General features: G+C 43.5%; 4 protein-coding genes across 5 annotated transcripts; 2 read left to right on the top strand and 2 right to left on the bottom strand.

The window, feature by feature from the left end:
• Positions 1 to 721: 721 nt before the first annotated feature.
• Positions 722 to 1,967, bottom strand: LOC108130750 (uncharacterized). The gene has a single exon (XM_070282258.1). The coding sequence runs from the start codon at positions 1,908 to 1,910 to the stop codon at positions 873 to 875; it is 1,038 nt and encodes a 345-aa protein (XP_070138359.1). The 5' UTR covers positions 1,911 to 1,967; the 3' UTR covers positions 722 to 872.
• A 2,265-nt stretch (positions 1,968 to 4,232) lies between these two features.
• LOC108130884 (thioredoxin domain-containing protein 9) lies at positions 4,233 to 6,101 on the bottom strand. The gene is made up of 3 exons (XM_017249556.3): positions 5,948 to 6,101; positions 5,471 to 5,733; positions 4,233 to 5,384 (listed from the first exon to the last, which is right to left on the bottom strand). The coding sequence occupies exons 2-3, from the start codon at positions 5,645 to 5,647 to the stop codon at positions 4,911 to 4,913; spliced, it is 651 nt and encodes a 216-aa protein (XP_017105045.1). The 5' UTR covers positions 5,648 to 5,733; positions 5,948 to 6,101; the 3' UTR covers positions 4,233 to 4,910.
• A 545-nt stretch (positions 6,102 to 6,646) lies between these two features.
• On the top strand, positions 6,647 to 11,121 carry kuk (kugelkern). The gene is made up of 2 exons (XM_070281012.1): positions 6,647 to 6,773; positions 8,999 to 11,121. The coding sequence occupies exon 2, from the start codon at positions 9,026 to 9,028 to the stop codon at positions 10,652 to 10,654; it is 1,629 nt and encodes a 542-aa protein (XP_070137113.1). The 5' UTR covers positions 6,647 to 6,773; positions 8,999 to 9,025; the 3' UTR covers positions 10,655 to 11,121.
• A 1,128-nt stretch (positions 11,122 to 12,249) lies between these two features.
• On the top strand, positions 12,250 to 16,280 carry gwl (serine/threonine-protein kinase greatwall). 2 transcript variants are annotated; one of them, XM_017249469.3, is made up of 6 exons: positions 12,250 to 12,608; positions 12,977 to 13,825; positions 13,883 to 14,044; positions 14,097 to 14,228; positions 14,762 to 15,764; positions 15,823 to 16,280. In XM_017249469.3, the coding sequence occupies exons 1-6, from the start codon at positions 12,459 to 12,461 to the stop codon at positions 16,086 to 16,088; spliced, it is 2,562 nt and encodes an 853-aa protein (XP_017104958.2). In that variant the 5' UTR covers positions 12,250 to 12,458; the 3' UTR covers positions 16,089 to 16,280. The 2 variants fall into 2 exon arrangements, with proteins under 2 accessions (XP_017104958.2, XP_017104959.2); XM_017249470.3 differs by lacking the exon at positions 14,097 to 14,228.
• Positions 16,281 to 16,369: the final 89 nt, after the last annotated feature.

Raw genomic sequence — 16,369 nt, forward strand, 5'->3', positions numbered from 1 at the left:
TGCTTCGGCGAGTATTATTTTCATGACGTGGTTGTTGTTGTTGTTGTTGTTGTTGTTGGGTTTGGGGAGGATTTTCAAGCGCGGCGTCAGCTGATGGGAGCGGATAGTGCAGCCCTGGTTTGTCGCTTTTTCCAGGGCTGCACATTCGACAGTTTAAAATCTAACAGTTTTTTTTACAGTAGGTACCCGATAAATGTTAAGATGTTAACAGAGAGCAATATCTTTGTTTATTTTCAAAATTCGGTTACATAAAATTTAAGAACTATACGAGGATTTATGGATACTCCTACCATACTGATTAGGATGTTTTCTAGCGATATAATATGTATTTAGTAGCCATTTTCTTAAAATTTTGTACTCACATTTTAGAAATATACAAAGTTAGCATGAAAATCATTTATTTTTTGCCCAAAAATAAGCATTTCTAAGGTTGAGGTAGAAAAAAAGGAAATTTGAAAAATAAAACGAGGGTGAATTCTAAATCACAATAAATGTCGTTTTTCTAAGGAATGGTAATAATTTTAATTTCAAAAAGGCTGGTTAGACCTTGAGATTAAAAAAAGGGAAAGAATTTTTTGTACTTTTGGAGATGTTTTTTTTAATCTGAACTACAAAATTACGAAGATATACATTTTTTTTAACTCTAAAAATTTTTTAAAGACTTCCCTGAGTTGGCAAATGTCAGTAAATAAAATATAATTTTTTTATTAAATTTTTATTATAACTTTAGAAATTCTGGCAATAAACAGAAGCTTAAATTTAGCTATCATAATATTTATAATTGGCATCCGCATTACAAAAGTTTAAAACAAAGAATTTAAATGTTTTAATTTTTAATTAGACATTCAAAAACTGTAAAATCATTAGCCAGGCTAGCAGAATTCGGTCAGGTCTCCACCACTATGGATCACCGCCGTCACTCGCCACGCCATGGATTCGTACAGCATTTCGATCTTGTCCACCATCTCGTGGTCACTGTGCCAGACATCGTATAAAACTGATTTAAACTCGTAGACGTTTTTCGGAGCCTGGTTCTGAATCCTTGGCTGGATGATGGCCATCAGTTGCTCCAGAAGATTGAGGTCGCTGCAGTCAGTGCCCTCCGGGCCGACTAGGGTGTCCAGAAAAATCTCCTTTGGCGGTGATCCCTCCACAAACTTGAGGTCGTCCATATTAAAAATGTTACGCCAGTCGCGCACTGTCCAATCCTGATGGGCCTTCGCCCAGGCCACCCTCCTTCGCTTTGATTCCATACTGAGCGAAGTCGTTGTTTTCTCCTCTTCTGCCGGGGTTGTGACTTCTCTATTTCCGTCCCGGATTAGCTTGGATCGAATCTCGCTGATGCGCCGCTGCAATGTCCTTCGGCTTACTTCTATGCCATACTGTCTGATCAGTATCTTCTGCACATCAACGGATGTGCAGTTTGGGTGACGGGCTAGTATTTGCTCAACCAGTTGGCGGTTTTCCAAAACCTTTGGCCTGCCCACTTCTCGCTTTGCGGCCTCGCGATTTGTGTCCTCCTCCCGAAGTGGCGCCTGAGGCTGGACTGGGGTCTTGGGTTTCTGGGGCAGACGCAGGGTGGCTGTTTTACCCTCCAGCAGCTCACACTCTCGGATGCAACTCACCACGCTCTCCACGTCGCACTCAAGTATCTGGGCGATCTCCTCGCAGCTGTTCGAGCCCTTTAGAGCCTTTACAATATTTCTCACTTCGGCAGCCAGAACCATTTTCGCGAACTTTCCTCGTTGGGAACTGGAAAACCAATGATGCTGAGCTGATTTTGGGGGGCGGCTTTTATTCATCTGGCAGGTAAAGTTCCTAGAAATATTTTGTCGCCTGCCTGATTTCGATTTTATGGCGATCAAGCTAAGTATGTTACCCGGGATTACGGCGTCAGGTAAATATGGCATCGGATGGCGTCTCTTTTCGCCCTTATCGATCCTCCGTTAGGGGATGCCAACCCTTCGGAAAGCAGCTGTTTAAAGATGGAGTATTTTCACCTAATGATCCTTTAACAGCTGTTTTCCGAATACTTACCTGATCATATGAGTTTCAAAGTTTATTTTTCCAAAAGATGCAGAAACGAGGTCTCTTTCTGAAAATGTATAATTTTAAAAACCAAAATAAATAAAATGGTTTCTTAGAATGTTTTAGTTTTTATTTTATGACAACCTTTTGTCTCTACTATTGGCTGGTCATCCATTACCTTTCTAAAGTTTTTAATTTTCATTATTTCTTATATTTATAAGTGAAATAATTTCAAGTTAATTTTCAAGTGTCTATTTTTTATTTATTTATTTTTTTTAATCTTAAAAATTTTAATAAATAAAACTTAAAAACAAAATTAAACAAGAAGGGAACGCTAACTATCGGCGGAAACGAATAAATCTCAACCGGATATATTGGGCCGATCCTTTGAAGAATTTTATAAAAAAGCCCATTTATTAGAATTCAAAATTAGAAGAAAAATCCCAATCCCAATCCCAATATTTTCCAAAATACCAAAGTTGGTATTTTTAACAAATACCAAATTCCATTTGCGATTAAACAGGTTTATGGCAGCTAAAGGATATAGACGGCCAATCCCGGCCGTTCCGAATTTATATACTGAGTGCTAAGAAATAAAAAATGTGTGAGCAGGCTGTGATATCAACTCAGGAGGTGATCCTGGTGAAGAATATATCGAATAGTACGTATACATAAGGTCGGAGATGTCATCTTCATCCGTTGCGCACTTTTGACCAAAATTAATATATGTACCCTTTGCAAGGGTGGTATAATAAAAAATCTGCAGTCCGATAAGTACTTAGCCTTACTTACTTAGTACTTGCTAGTGTGTACTACATTCCCGACTGTCGAAATTTTAGCCGATTCTGACTTTTATTTTGACTACGTGTGGAATCGGTCCGCGGATTTTAGAAAAATGGAGAAAGAGCAATATCGGTCTGTGATTCGATTTTTGTTTTTGGAAGGGAAATCGCGCAGCGAAATCAAAAAGAGCTTGGATGCTGTGTACGGTGACTCTTCTCCATCGATGGCGACTGTCAAAAATTGGTTCAACGAGTTTCAACGTGGTCGGTTTTTGATGAGCCACGTCCAGATGCCCCGAAAACGGCTGCCACGGAGGATAACGTGACAAAAATCCACGATCTCGTATTGGCAGACAGTCGATGGAAGGTGCGCGAGATAGCTGAGAGAGTAGGCATCTCAAAAGAACACGTGGGTCATATCCTGCACGAAGTTTTGGGCATGAGAAAGCTGTTGGCGCGATGGGTGCCGCGTTTACTCTCTCCGGACAACAAACGCAACCGTGAGACCACTTCAGAGCAGTGTTTGTCGCTGTTTAAGCGCAATCCGAAGAAGTTTCTGCGTCGTTTCGTGACCGTCGGCGAAACATGGATCCACTGGTGCACCCCAGAGACCAAGAAACAGTCGAAACAGTGCACTTCACCCGGCGAACCTGCTCCGAAGAAGGCAAAGACTATCCCATCGGGCGGAAAGGTGATGGCCACAGTTTTTTGGGATTCACAAGGGGTGATCTACATCGAATACCTGGAGAAGGGCAAAACGATCACAGGGCTGTACTATGCCGAATTATTGGGCCGATTCGCCGCCGAATTTCAGAAAATTCGGCCCCATTTGGCGAAGAAAAAAGTGCTCTTCCATCATGACAGCGCATCGGCTCACACTTCCGCCCTCGCCACGGCCAAATTGGTCGAATTGGGCTACGAACTGCTACCCAATCCACCATATTCTCCAGATTTGGTCCCGTATGACTTCTTTTTGTTTCCCAACTTGAAAAAGTCACTCGCTGGACAGAAATTTGCGTCGAATAAGGAGGTCGTCGCCGCCACAGAGGCCTATTTTGTAGAACTCGAGAAAACTTATTTTTCAGACGGTTTAAAGAAGTTGGAGCATGGCTGGGTCAAGTGTATCGAGCTAAAAGGAGATTACGTTGAGAAATAAATCGCCACTTTTCCAAAATTTTCGTTTTTCTTATGGAGGCTAAGTACTTATCGGACCACCGATAAGTGGTGGTAGATATTCATATGAAACATATACGTAAATATAATTAAGAGACATCTTTTCATATTGAAAACTAAACTAAAGGCCACGATATCCATGGCAACGTTATAATTGATCGATATTGGCACACTTTGTATGAACTATGTGTCCGTTTTCCAAACATTCACTTCCCATCTGGCTCATTAACAAGAGACACAATTAGCGTATTGTTTTGAACATGCAATTTAATAGTTGATTTCATTTGTATGCTTTGTAGAGTTACAAAAATAAATATAAAAACTTGTACATATGTGTTAGTTACCTCTACAGTAGGAAATGCAATACACCTTGTTTTAGCCGTTCAAAAAATATATATGCCAGATGTCTTGTTTCTTGTCTTTTGTGTTGTGTGTGTATGACTTTTTGTTTTACACGCAGGCCGTAAAACTATCTTCAACTAAACATACATATATATGTGCTTCAGGTGTGGGTGCATTGTGGATTTGGAATTACAGAAGGTATTGCATGGAGTTCCATACCGTAAGATCAAATTTTGAGTACGCTTAAGCTCGCTAGGGTGGCTCAGCCTTCGAGGCAGCTGATTGAACTGATAGATTAAAGCACATAATCGTGGGGAAAAGGCAACCGAATAAGCCACTTACATTCTATGTAGGGAGGGGGTTTTGGGGATGTTGAACCGTAGCAGATACTGATCGGAATCGTATATCGTATAATTAAATAAATATCGCTAAAGTACGCCTAATTGGTTTAGATCCATGTGCTAGGTTTTGATTTGTGTGTGTGTCTCTGCTTTTTCGTGCTCTCCATCACCTCTTTTGAGTGTCTCGAGTGTAGGAGTATGGGGCTAGGGGAATCATTGAGAGCGTGGGACCAGCTGCCCGTAGTTAGTCATCCAGGTCGATGTCTGAGTCGTCTGAATCGTAGCCGCCGCGTATTGTCTTCTGTGGGCGATTTATGAACGGCTTGCGTTTCACATCCGGTGGCTGCATTAGATCTCCCTTGTACTCAATAGCTCCCGAGTGGGCGATGCGCCACTCCAGCATTTCCGTGGAGAAGTCGTCGCAGTTACCCAGATCAGTGAAGCCCACAATAAAGTCCTTCGTCTTGCTATCCTTTACCAAGGCAATGGTGGGTATTACCTTGATGCGAAGTCGTTGGGTCAAGAATGGCGTTTTTTCCGCATTAACCTTGCAAAACTTGGCCTCCACGTGCTTGGCAGCCAGGATTTTCAAATGCATATCCACAATCTTACAGCGCTCAGTGCTGTCGCGATAAAAGTGACACACAATGTTTGGTGATTTTTTCGACATCTCGAAGAATTCCTTCTCGTCGGCCAATTCAGAGTAGGTGCCATGCCCCTGGAAAATGAAACTTTATTTAATTTAAGGTTGAAATTTGATGAAATTTAAGGTTGAAAAGATTCCTATTGGAAACTGCTTCTTACGTTTCTGAGCCACTCCTGCTTCTTGTTGTTCAGCTCCTTCATTTCGCGAAGGCGCTGCTCACGCAAGACCTTCAAATCATCGGAGTCCAAGTTATCCAGGCGATCAAGTTGCTGGTCCAGCTGCTGCTCAATGGTCTTGGCCGCCGTAAAGAGTTGATTCTCGAGGAGATTGGCCATGTCTGCTGGTGCTGCTACTACTGGGTTGTGATTGGTTTTTCTTCTCCAGTGTCGCTCTTAGTTTTTCCGTCTTCTCCGTTCGCACTCTGCGTGTGGTACGATTCGGTCCAATGTAAGACGGTGTGGGTTAATGCGCCGTATGTGTGTGTGGTTCCGGTACAAATGGAAAGGCGTAGTCATGGAACCGCCGCAGATGCGTCATGTTTTGTGGAAAATTCAATTAAGTAAGCCTCTTGGAGTGGAATCTGCGAGGCCCCGGAGTCGAGACGACTACAAATCGATCTTTTGAAAGGTACTCACCAAGGTGTTTCAGTTATTTCATTGATTTTGCCGATTTAAAGTTTATTTAGGCGTAGGGTTGTTGTCTAGGGTTGTCAAAGAGAGGCTGGCTGTCTACTATCGATAGAGCCCAAGTAAAATATTAAATATCGTAGATTTTACTTCTTAAAAATGAACTGTAATTATAATAAAAAACAGATAGATAATTATGAACTAGAAATGGAGAGTAAGAAGTAGATATTTGACGTAGAATAGATAATAGATAGATGGATGACTAACTTATATTAAAAATACGCAAGTGTATCTTATAAAAGCGAAATGGTTAACAGAAAAGTAATGAAGAATCAACATATGTATATAATATATGTAAAATATCGTCAGACATCGCTGGGGATAGCAAATTGATAAACTAAATTGGAGCTTAGCAACACTAAATTTTGGCGCCAATTCGTTGGTGGTGGTCTCAACAATTTATGTATGCGATAGTATTGACAGAAATATACCTATTTAAAATATGTGTTAGCGAAATTTTAACTTTCTAATTTAAAAACATTATCTCTTTTTTTAAAATATCTAAAAAGATTTGAAAATTTTCTTTTTATATACATATTTATTTACAAAGAATTCCCAGCTACAAACTCCATGGAGCTATCGATGGTCGCTGCTCATCGCAGCTAAGGCACCATCGATACTATCGTCGATGGTCTTCCAGCTCTATCAAGCATACAGCCATTTTTCAGCGCGTTGTTTGTATTTTATATCGGTCGGCGTCAGTTGCAATTCAACTCAATTTCTCGGAGCGCATCAATTACCGTGTATTAAACTGTCGCCGACGCCAAAATAAAAGGTTTGTGTTAACTAATAACAGACTGGGGGCCCAATTGGGGAGATAAAGTGAGCGAGGTATTTACGAGTCCTTTGTTGCGGTAGGATTGCAAGCTTGGTGTACATAAAAAGATTGCGCGTACAAACTAAACCGGCCGATTTTTAAATCGCGAAATGTGTTAAAAGTATAGACGTACTGATCGAGTTTTATGACCTTGCGAAGGGCTTGCAGCTGCCTAGTTGCTATAAAACACGCGGATATAATTTCATTTTCCTAAAAACTCATATCTCGAATTGTTGCTGCTGCAGCACCCGCGCCGCCATTTTTAAATATTGAGCCTCCGACAATTGTCTGGTACAGTGGTGGCAAAGCACAAAGGACAAGCCTGAAGGCTGATATATCAAGCGGAGTGTTTTTTTCATTGAATTAGGTTAAGTTAAAGGATTAAGCGCCCCTGTAGACATTGACATTTAAGTTTCTCTAATTTTAAAAATAAAGAAAGCTGTTCAATTCGAACTACATGCGCCGAGACCAATATTTTGGCGCGCACTGTGAGCCGCCTTTTCTCACACACGCACACACACACAAGCAGACGAACTGAAATCCAGACGGCTTGCTTTCTTGCGATTCAATGTTTTGCTGTTTTTTATTGCGAGAAGGAGGAAGGGCTATCTGGTGTTTATGCTTTTTGCTGATCAGATCGCAACTGGTTTAAATTGATTAACTGCGGGATGGGCAAGAGAACCTCCATTAACTGCTCAAGCACACAAAGGGGCTTTTATGCTTCGGATTCGAGTTTAATCAACTCTGGCGAACGAATGTCAAAACAAAAGCGAGGAGCATAGCATTATAATAATTATTCCCCTATCGCGAGGGCTTGGCGCATAAATGCGCTCCACTGCCTACACACACTAACGTCCCTGCATTCCCCCAACACAGACTCATATCTCGCCGCTGTGATATTTCAGTTGCAGTTGCAATTGCATTTCATTATTTTTCGCTGCTGGGCACAGCATCGTGCGCTGGCCGCAATTTTCGCATTCGCATTTCCACTTTCTAAAAAAGAAAACCAAAGTCACCGAGCCGCTCGATGCTATTTCTTTCTAAACGGCGTCCCCTGCCTTTGCTTTCCCACAGAAAATGCACTTGGGTGCAACCCGTTTGGGTACCCTTCCACGGGGTGTGTTTAATTTTACGAAAAATATAGAATAAAATAAAGATATGTTTGGTTGCAAGTCTGAAAAACGGTTAATCTTCTAATAATATAATATTTTGAGTAAAAATATGCAGTTTCAGGGTATTCCATGATCCTGGTTTTTGTCATTGAGAATTTCCCATTTAAATGGCATCGAGCTGTCTGCTTAGTGTAGGTCGGCCTAGGAAAAGAAAATTGTCTTGCATTTTATTCCACTTCTCGGTCTCTGTTTTTCGCCTTTTCTAGGTTTCTGTATTTTTCCCCATCGAATTATTTTGCTTGCAAAGCAAGCCAACAAGTAGAGAAATATACACAACGCCCGTGGCCGCCTCGCGTGCTGGCCGGTGTTTGTAGGGTTTATGTCTCATTTTGCTTCGAATGCATTTAATAGAACGGAAGCCAGCTAACAATATTTTGGGGGAGCGAAACCAGTCAAGTAGAACCGAAAAGTATATACGGTGTTGGGCCAGGTCAGTGAGGAGGGAAGGAGTGGAAATGCCACCCCAAGGGAAAAGGGATTTTACTCAGGTATTGGCCGGGAAAATTGGCAGCGATCATTAGCATATGTCGCTTCGCGATTGGTCTTTCCTGGTAATTATGGCGTACTAATCTGGGCGTCCAGATGGATGTCATAAATGGCAGCTGTAGAGCCAGGTACCTGCAGTTATGCAGTACCTGCGCTTTGACCTGATCCTGCGAATCGCTACTTAAGCCATCGCCGACCACTCATCACATCAAGTCAATCTTCAGACACGAAAGAGTCTAGACGTGTTGGGATAAAAAAAAGAGATAAACGCAAAGCGTCACCCAGAGATTAGCACCAAAGAGATTGGAAAAACAGCCACTCTACTGTGATTAAAAATTCTCATAATAAAGCAGCAGAACTGTGGTAAGTGGGCTGGGGCGGACAGGCACTTGAGCCGGTTCTCGAGAGGAATGTGGTGTAAACAAACCGCAGCATTCTCGTACTTGTTTAGTTTTCATTTCGATTTCGATGCACTTCAGTCAACTAATGAAACCCATCTACCCTTTGTTTGGATCCCTTGCAGAGATCGTGCAACACGGCCAAGAATAACCAATGTTGAGCAAAATGGCGCAACCGAACAGTGCTGGAGGCGGTGGATCAGGAGGAGGGGGAGCTGGTGCAGGTCCCAGTGGCCCCGGTCGTCGCCTACCCCTATCGCTCAGCGGTGGCTCTGCAGTTTCCCGCATACAATCCGGCACTAATGGCCGCTCCAACAGCCCCCAGAATGGTGGCAACCAAAAAGTAAATGCCACCGCCCCGTTGGGAGCTGTGAAAAAGCCTCACAATCACACGCGTTCATCGTCAAGCAGTTCGGCGTCTTCTAGTGCCTCCAAGGATGAGGATAAGAAGAGCCAAAACGGCGTCAGCAAGTCCACCAACGGCAAGGAGAAGCCCCCGCAGAATGGCAAGGACCAGAAGGAGTCAAAGCCTAAAGATAAGGCCTCTGACAAAGTGGAGAAGGAAGTGGTGACCGAGAAGCAAGGGCCAGCAGAGAAGAATGAAACTGCGGAGGAATCCAAAAAGGAAGCTATCGCTTCTGAGGTTCCCAAACCAGAAGATAAAGCAGATGTAGTCATTATTCTGGATGATGAACCACAGGAGGCGGAGAAGGCTCCGGAGCCCAGTACGCCCACCAAGGAGCGCAAATCCACTCGCAAGTCGGGCAGCCAACAGACGTCCCCAGTAGCCAAGCAGCCTTCCGTTTCGCCGGCTCAAAAGAAATCAGTAGATGTGACTCCCACTAAAGTTGCGGAACCATCTCCGCCAGCACAACCCGAGGATGTGGAAATGGAGCCGCTAACAGTGGATGCATCTCCCATACGCAGCGTCCGCAGTAACCTGGATGCCCAGCCAGCGGCCACCTCCACACCGGGACGTAGTATCTTTGGTTTCCGAAGCGGCAGCAAGCAGAGCACTGAGGTGGAACTGGCTGCCCAGGCCTCCAGTTCACCCGTCACGGCTCCGCCACGCACTTTCGCCCAGATAAGTGGCCGGCGCAGTATACGAGGACTCAACACTTTGACGCCCTCGAAGGTGGGCAGCTACAGGTGCGCTCCCAGCGATCTGGACACCTCGAACTGCACCAATGCCAGTATGAACGCCACCGTGGGATCTGAAATCCCCAACAGCTCGTCGTTTTCGTTCTCCATCTTTCGATCCGGACGCAAGCGTGACCGTACTCCTCCGGTGCTTTCTGGATCTCAGTCGACCAATGATCTGGCCCAGGATGTAGAAATGTCGCCGCCGAAGCGAGCCCGTTTCGACATTTTCCATTTGAATCTGCCGTCGCCATTTAGCCTGCTACGTGCGCGCTTCTCCAAGACGACCATCAGCAATCCGACGCGTCTGTGTCTGGATCAGGCTCCGTTTGCCGATGATGGTGGCGAGGTACAAAACGTGTCGGGCATTGTGATCGAGGAGGAGGCCAAGCTAAACACATCTTCGGTCAGTTTGCCAGAAGGAGCGGAGGAGAAAGGCCAGGAAGTTGTCAAAGATCTGTCTGTGGGCCAGGAGGCCGGTGTGGAAACGCCGAAGAAAGGTGGTTCGCCCGTAAAAGAAATCCCCGCCGAGAAAGGTGTTGATGGCAATGACGAAGAAGTTCCCGTCAACGAAGAGAATATTCCACCGGTCGTGGAGTCGGCGGATACGGAGACTAACCGATCCCGCTGCTCCATTATGTAGAAGAATATAAGCATAATCACTTCCCTAGATCATAAGTATTACGTAGCATATCTGGTTTTCCCTCTTTATGGTAATTTGTGTTTTGGACGTAAAATTACATAGTAAGGAGATGTGACGACTTCTATCAGTCGGACCTGGTCTTGTATTTTTTAACAAAAACTTGACCAGGTCTGAAGTTTTACCAATCTCGACTGTGATTTCTCGGTGGATGGCTGTTGGCTAACAAAGCAACCATCTTCCGAAGAATCGCTTCAAATCTAAGCCTGTTTACCCAGCCTAATTGGGTATCGAACCGAAAAACAAAATACACATTTATATTATACCATTACACTATAATTAATGCAGTTTTTTTAAGAATAAAAATATTTCTTTGATTGTCCTTTTCCAACCACCAGTATATGCAATAAGCTATTTTGATCTGTAAAAATGTAATACGTATTTCATAAATAAAATGGATTTTTGAAAAATTTGAAGTCTCTTAAGGATGTAGTCTCATGTGTGAGGTTGAAAAAATCAATTTTTTTTTTTTTTTTATATTTTGGTAGTATTGTTTATTATGAATGTACTGTTAAAGTTTCAAATAAAAATATCAAATAATGACAGAGATACAGCCCAGAATCGAGAGCGCGCCTACACCGAAAAGTATGAGTTTCTCGGTAGCGTCTAAACTTTAAACGCGTTTTTCTCGAAACGACATTTTTGTGTGCGGCGCAGGTGATTCACAAAATTCTATGGTACCGATCTAGCTGAAATTTGGATATGTTGTTCTTAAAAGTAACACCTCTGTCCCGTACTAGAATCATTTATTTTTAATGATTAGTTTTTTTTTTATCATTAATTTAAGATAAATTTTTTAAATTTTTTTTAATTTTTTGTTTTGTGAGTTCGCCATTTTGTTGTTTATTGATGAAAATATTTCATTCTAGTACGGGACAGAGCCATTAGCTTACAAAACAATAATCTATTCTAATTTTTTGTTTCGGATGACTCTAGCAGTCGAAATCACCTGCGCCAGGGACCTATCTTTTTTTTTTATATGCATACTTTGGCATGCTATAAAGTGTATTAAACTACACAAGAATAAATTAAACGAAATATTTTCAAATAGTTTATGATGCTTATAAAAACATATTTGAAAATTGAAACGATCGCATTATTTTTTATTACAAAAAAAATTTTTTGAAATAACCTCTAAAAAGTAGGCCGGCACATGAGACTACATCCTTAATCGATATGTTTACATTTTAGTGATTGGATTTGGATGTTGACAATGGATTTTAAAATAACGCTTGATATCCATATGGAGATCGATAAAATATTTATCGATAAAACCAGGGCTGGCTTGCGACTCTAGGGCTGCACACTATTCAAAAATGTGATCAGTGAAATTCGATGTGTATAGTTTTGATTTTTAAAGAATATTACCAACAAAACACGAGTTGTATTGGCCGTCTGAATATATATTCTAGGATGAGAAATTTAGAAAAATTAATAGAATGAAAATATTTTAAAAACGGATAAATATATATTTTTAACAAAACGTGACTACTTTCCCTATTTGGCCATCCCTTCTTTTGTGCCTTCGCCATTGTTTTCGTAGCCCTGGTCACACGTACGAACTGAACCAATATCGACGCGCTGCTCGGTTCAAATTGCTTTTTAAAATTTTTAATTGTGCAATAAACGATAAAAAAATACTAAATCAATATCGTGAATTTAATTTGGGCCTACCTACTAGCCCATCAGCTCTCAACTTGGTAAACGCGTAAAAGGCGCGATCAAAAAAGACGGTAAACTGGGAGATATGGAAAACGCTGATGCGACTTCCCAGTCGGATCCCCAAATTGACTACAAGACTCCCAAGAAGACCCACTCGCTGATCGACAGTGAGCAGTTGCTAGACAAGATCAATATCCTCACCACTAAGCCGGAGAACCACTCCCAGAATGCAAAGGTAAGGAAAGAGGACACGTGATAGGTTTACAGTTACTTGATGACAAGAGGGCGCCAAAAATGTGGGTTCCCGAAAAAGGAAAATAAATAAATACACCTAAGAAGAGAAAGGTTTTTACACCCTTATGATATTTATAGACTATACGTGCGATATGTCCTTCCGACAATGTGTACAACACCACAGTAGTTCTTAAAGTAATTTTTTAAATAATCCTGGATTGTTATTTGGATCAAAGGATTGATCTGGTGGTCTGTTTTTGGTTACCTTAAAGGGTTTATTCATGTATCGAATTTGTTTCTAAATAAACTGGCCTTCCCTTTCCACTCTCCATTTTTGTACAAATTTTCTAATAAATTATGAAACTCCAGCTTCCCACGATCAAGGACTTTGTCATCATCAAACCAATCAGCCGAGGAGCCTTCGGTAAGGTCTTCCTGGGCTACAAGAACAATGACTCCAACAAGCTGTTCGCCATCAAGGTGATGCGCAAGTCGGAGATGATCAACAAGAACATGGTCTCCCAGGTGATCACCGAGAGGAACGCCCTCGCCCTGTCCCGTTCGCAGTTCTGCGTGAGCCTGTTCTACTCGCTGCAGTCGCTGTCCTACGTTTACCTAGTGATGGAGTACATGGTCGGGGGAGATCTCAAGTCCCTGCTGGCCATGTACGGATATTTCGACGAGGTCACTGCCCGTTTCTATGTGGCCGAAATGGTAATGGCGCTGCAGTATCTCCACCAGCATGGAATCGTCCATCGCGACATCAAGCCGGACAACATGCTCTTGTCCGCCACAGGTCATGTCAAGCTCACAGACTTTGGGCTGAGCAAGATCGATATGCGAAGGGATTTGGAAATCTCCGACTTAATCAACTGCTCCCCAAACTTGAATGCCCGGACCCCAGGCCAGCTTCTGTCGCTCACCTCGCACTTGTCTTTTGGTTCCGAGAAGAAGTTGCAAGACTATGGCTCCGCTCTGCCAGGACACATTGTGGCCGGTATGGGAGGAGCACCCATGGTTACTGGCACTGGCACTTCCCACCTTCTCCAGGCCATCAACAAGCATAGTCTGATCATGGAGCTGTCCGACAGCGAGGGTGACACTTCGCTAAATGAGGCGGAAAAGACGAGTGACAGCAAGATCTCCGGAGTATCGCCCTTCTTCTCAGCCGAGGAGGTTAACGATTCCATTACCCACACGTGCACCACCAATATTAATGTGGGTAGAAGAAAGAATAATCTCTTAGTTTATGTATTGATTTTTTGATTCCTGTAGCCACAGGACAGCAGCTCGTCCTGCTCTTTCCACACCTGCAATTCAGCCGACCTGAGTAAGTGCTCGCCGCCGTTGGAGTCCGCTGGATCAGGAGTCGCGGCTACGGAGGCTGCTCCCACCAAGCGACGCGTGGAGTTTGCTTTGGATCCAGTTCCCTGCCAGGTAAGTTACTTTGCCTCTAAGTGCCAAAGTAATGGTTCATTTCCGCAATAAGGGCTGCAAGTTGGCCGAGCAGGACAGCAGTAACAACTTGGCCACCAAAGGTGGCAAGCATTTTCCGAAGCTGGAGAATGCAAACGAGCCCTCGTTTGAGTTCTCCATGGTACGCAGGCGATCCCTCGACGAGGTGCGTTGGCATGTGCATGTCCTGTCAGTGTTTTGTCTCCTTCGGCTCCTTTTGTAATTCTTTTATCCATCTCCTTGTTATACCCTTGCAGGGGGCGTGATGTATGTCTACTTTCGAGTAGATTTAAGCATGAAGGCTAGGAAAATTCATAACATTCATGTTTGAAAGAAGAGGTTGATAGTATCCTTTGAAATTGATGCTATTGATGAAAGGGACATCCTATCCTTACGATGTTTTAGATTCTATCCACCCCACAGGAAAGATCCCGATGACAGTAAAGGCTATATCTTTATTAATAAGCATATATGTAGTTCTAAAATTAAATGCCTCATTATGTATACCGAGTGCCTCAATCCATGTCCATCCTTTATCATATATTAACATATAAACTAAACAATAGAAACCGCCTTACAACTGCAAGGGTATGTGAGCTTCGGTTCGCCGAAGATAGCTTTCCTTTCTTGTTGAATGTTTTTATTTTAATCATGTATCCCGTAATGACATAAATTCTGATATATATCACCGTAACCTAGCGCAATCGCTTGTTAAAAGGTCAGGAGGATTCCGGCGTGTCAAGCCGCAAGGGGGATGACAACTCCAGTTGCCACCTGAACCTGAATAGTGAGAGCACCGCCTCCTCTATCGAGAACAAGGCCGAAAACCTGAGTCAGTCCAAGGAGGACTTCAGCTGCTCGGACTACTCCCGCAGTTACAACATGACCAATGGAAACGAGATGAGTGGGATCCACATGAACTCACCTTTTCGAAACCTTTCCAAGCACTTTAAGCGCCCCGACTTTCTGCGCGGCATGAAACGAAAGATCAATCTGGTCAATCGTTCCGACAACATGTCCAGTCTGGATGCCGATGGCTCCAGCTCGGGCAATGGCAGCCAAAACACCGGTCTCACCCAGGAGATCGAAATCCTGAACATTGGCAGCAGCACGCCGAAGAAAAGAAAGGCTCGTTCGTCGCCTATCCGGGGAGTCCTCAAGGTTCGTTCCCTCTCCGATGACGAACTGCCCATGAACCATTTGCTGTGCCCGGAAGCAAACGTGGCCAATGTGGTCTTCTCCACGCCTGTCTCGTCCCAAAAGTTGCCCCGCCGCGATGGGGGCTTGCTGGGAAAACTGAAGGCTACTCGCTTCGCACTGCCTTTGTCGATAGAAAATAAGAAACGGGAGCATGCGGCCGTTGAAAAGATGTCGGGTGTGCACTACCACCTTAAGCTGGCCGACGACCCCACAATGTCTCCCATCAACCATGGCGCTGGTAACCTGCCCAAGACTCCAAAGAATATGAATATTAATACACCGTTTCGCACGCCGAAGTCTGTGAGGAGGGGTGCGCGTATTTCCAATGAACGCATCATGGGAACCCCGGATTATCTGGCTCCAGAGCTACTGCTGAAGCAAGGCCATGGCCCCGCCGTGGATTGGTGGGCCCTGGGTGTGTGCTTCTACGAGTTCATGACCGGTATTCCACCCTTCAACGATGAGACGCCTCAAAAAGTATTTGACAACATTCTGAACAAAAGTGGGTTAACCTGTTTTTTTTTTTAAAGTAAGACCTCAATTAAGTTTTGTACTTGCAGACATCGAATGGCCTGAAGGCGATGAGGCGCTATCTGCTGAAGCCATGGAGGCTGTGGAGCTCCTGCTGACCATGGACCCCGCGGAGCGACCTGCTGCCAAAGAGGTGCAACAAATGCAGCACTTTGCCGACATTGACTGGGAGAACATTGGCAACACAGAGCCACCGTTTGTGCCCACGCCTGACAATCCAACGGATACGGGCTACTTTGAGGCCCGGAACAACCTGCAGCACCTGCAGCTATCCAACTTTGCCGTGGAAGACTGATTACCGCTCGAACGGAGCCCGGCTGCGCCCGCTTTTCTCAGCCCTGTTATTTATTCCTGTCTAAGAGTAGGCCCCCCATGTTCACCTGTTGTTGTTCGTTTAGCCATATGTATTTATATTCTGTGTTTAGCGTTCATTTGAATTGTATCATTAAAATTATTGTACAGTCGATTCACTCATCATTATTACGAAGGATATATATGTATGTATTCCGGTACAAATCGCGTCAAGTATGCGCGATCTAGATAACGTATTTAATAAATTTATAGAAAAGATGAAAT

Source organism: Drosophila bipectinata, chromosome 3R (assembly GCF_030179905.1).
Source record: "Drosophila bipectinata strain 14024-0381.07 chromosome 3R, DbipHiC1v2, whole genome shotgun sequence".
Taxonomy (NCBI): domain Eukaryota; kingdom Metazoa; phylum Arthropoda; class Insecta; order Diptera; family Drosophilidae; genus Drosophila; species Drosophila bipectinata.

Excerpts from the sequence above, each read along its gene's own strand:
- gwl (XM_017249469.3), top strand. The coding sequence starts at position 12,459 with ATGGAAAACGCTGATGCGACTTCCCAGTCGGATCCCCAAATTGACTAC. Across the intron at positions 14,045-14,096 it reads TGGATCCAGTTCCCTGCCAG|GGCTGCAAGTTGGCCGAGCA; the intron begins GTAAGTTACTTT and ends TTCCGCAATAAG. Across the intron at positions 15,765-15,822 it reads TGACAACATTCTGAACAAAA|ACATCGAATGGCCTGAAGGC; the intron begins GTGGGTTAACCT and ends TTGTACTTGCAG.
- kuk (XM_070281012.1), top strand. The coding sequence starts at position 9,026 with ATGTTGAGCAAAATGGCGCAACCGAACAGTGCTGGAGGCGGTGGATCA.
- LOC108130750 (XM_070282258.1), bottom strand. The coding sequence starts at position 1,910 with ATGCCATATTTACCTGACGCCGTAATCCCGGGTAACATACTTAGCTTG.
- LOC108130884 (XM_017249556.3), bottom strand. The coding sequence starts at position 5,647 with ATGGCCAATCTCCTCGAGAATCAACTCTTTACGGCGGCCAAGACCATT. Across the intron at positions 5,385-5,470 it reads AGCAGGAGTGGCTCAGAAAC|GGGCATGGCACCTACTCTGA; the intron begins GTAAGAAGCAGT and ends TTCATTTTCCAG.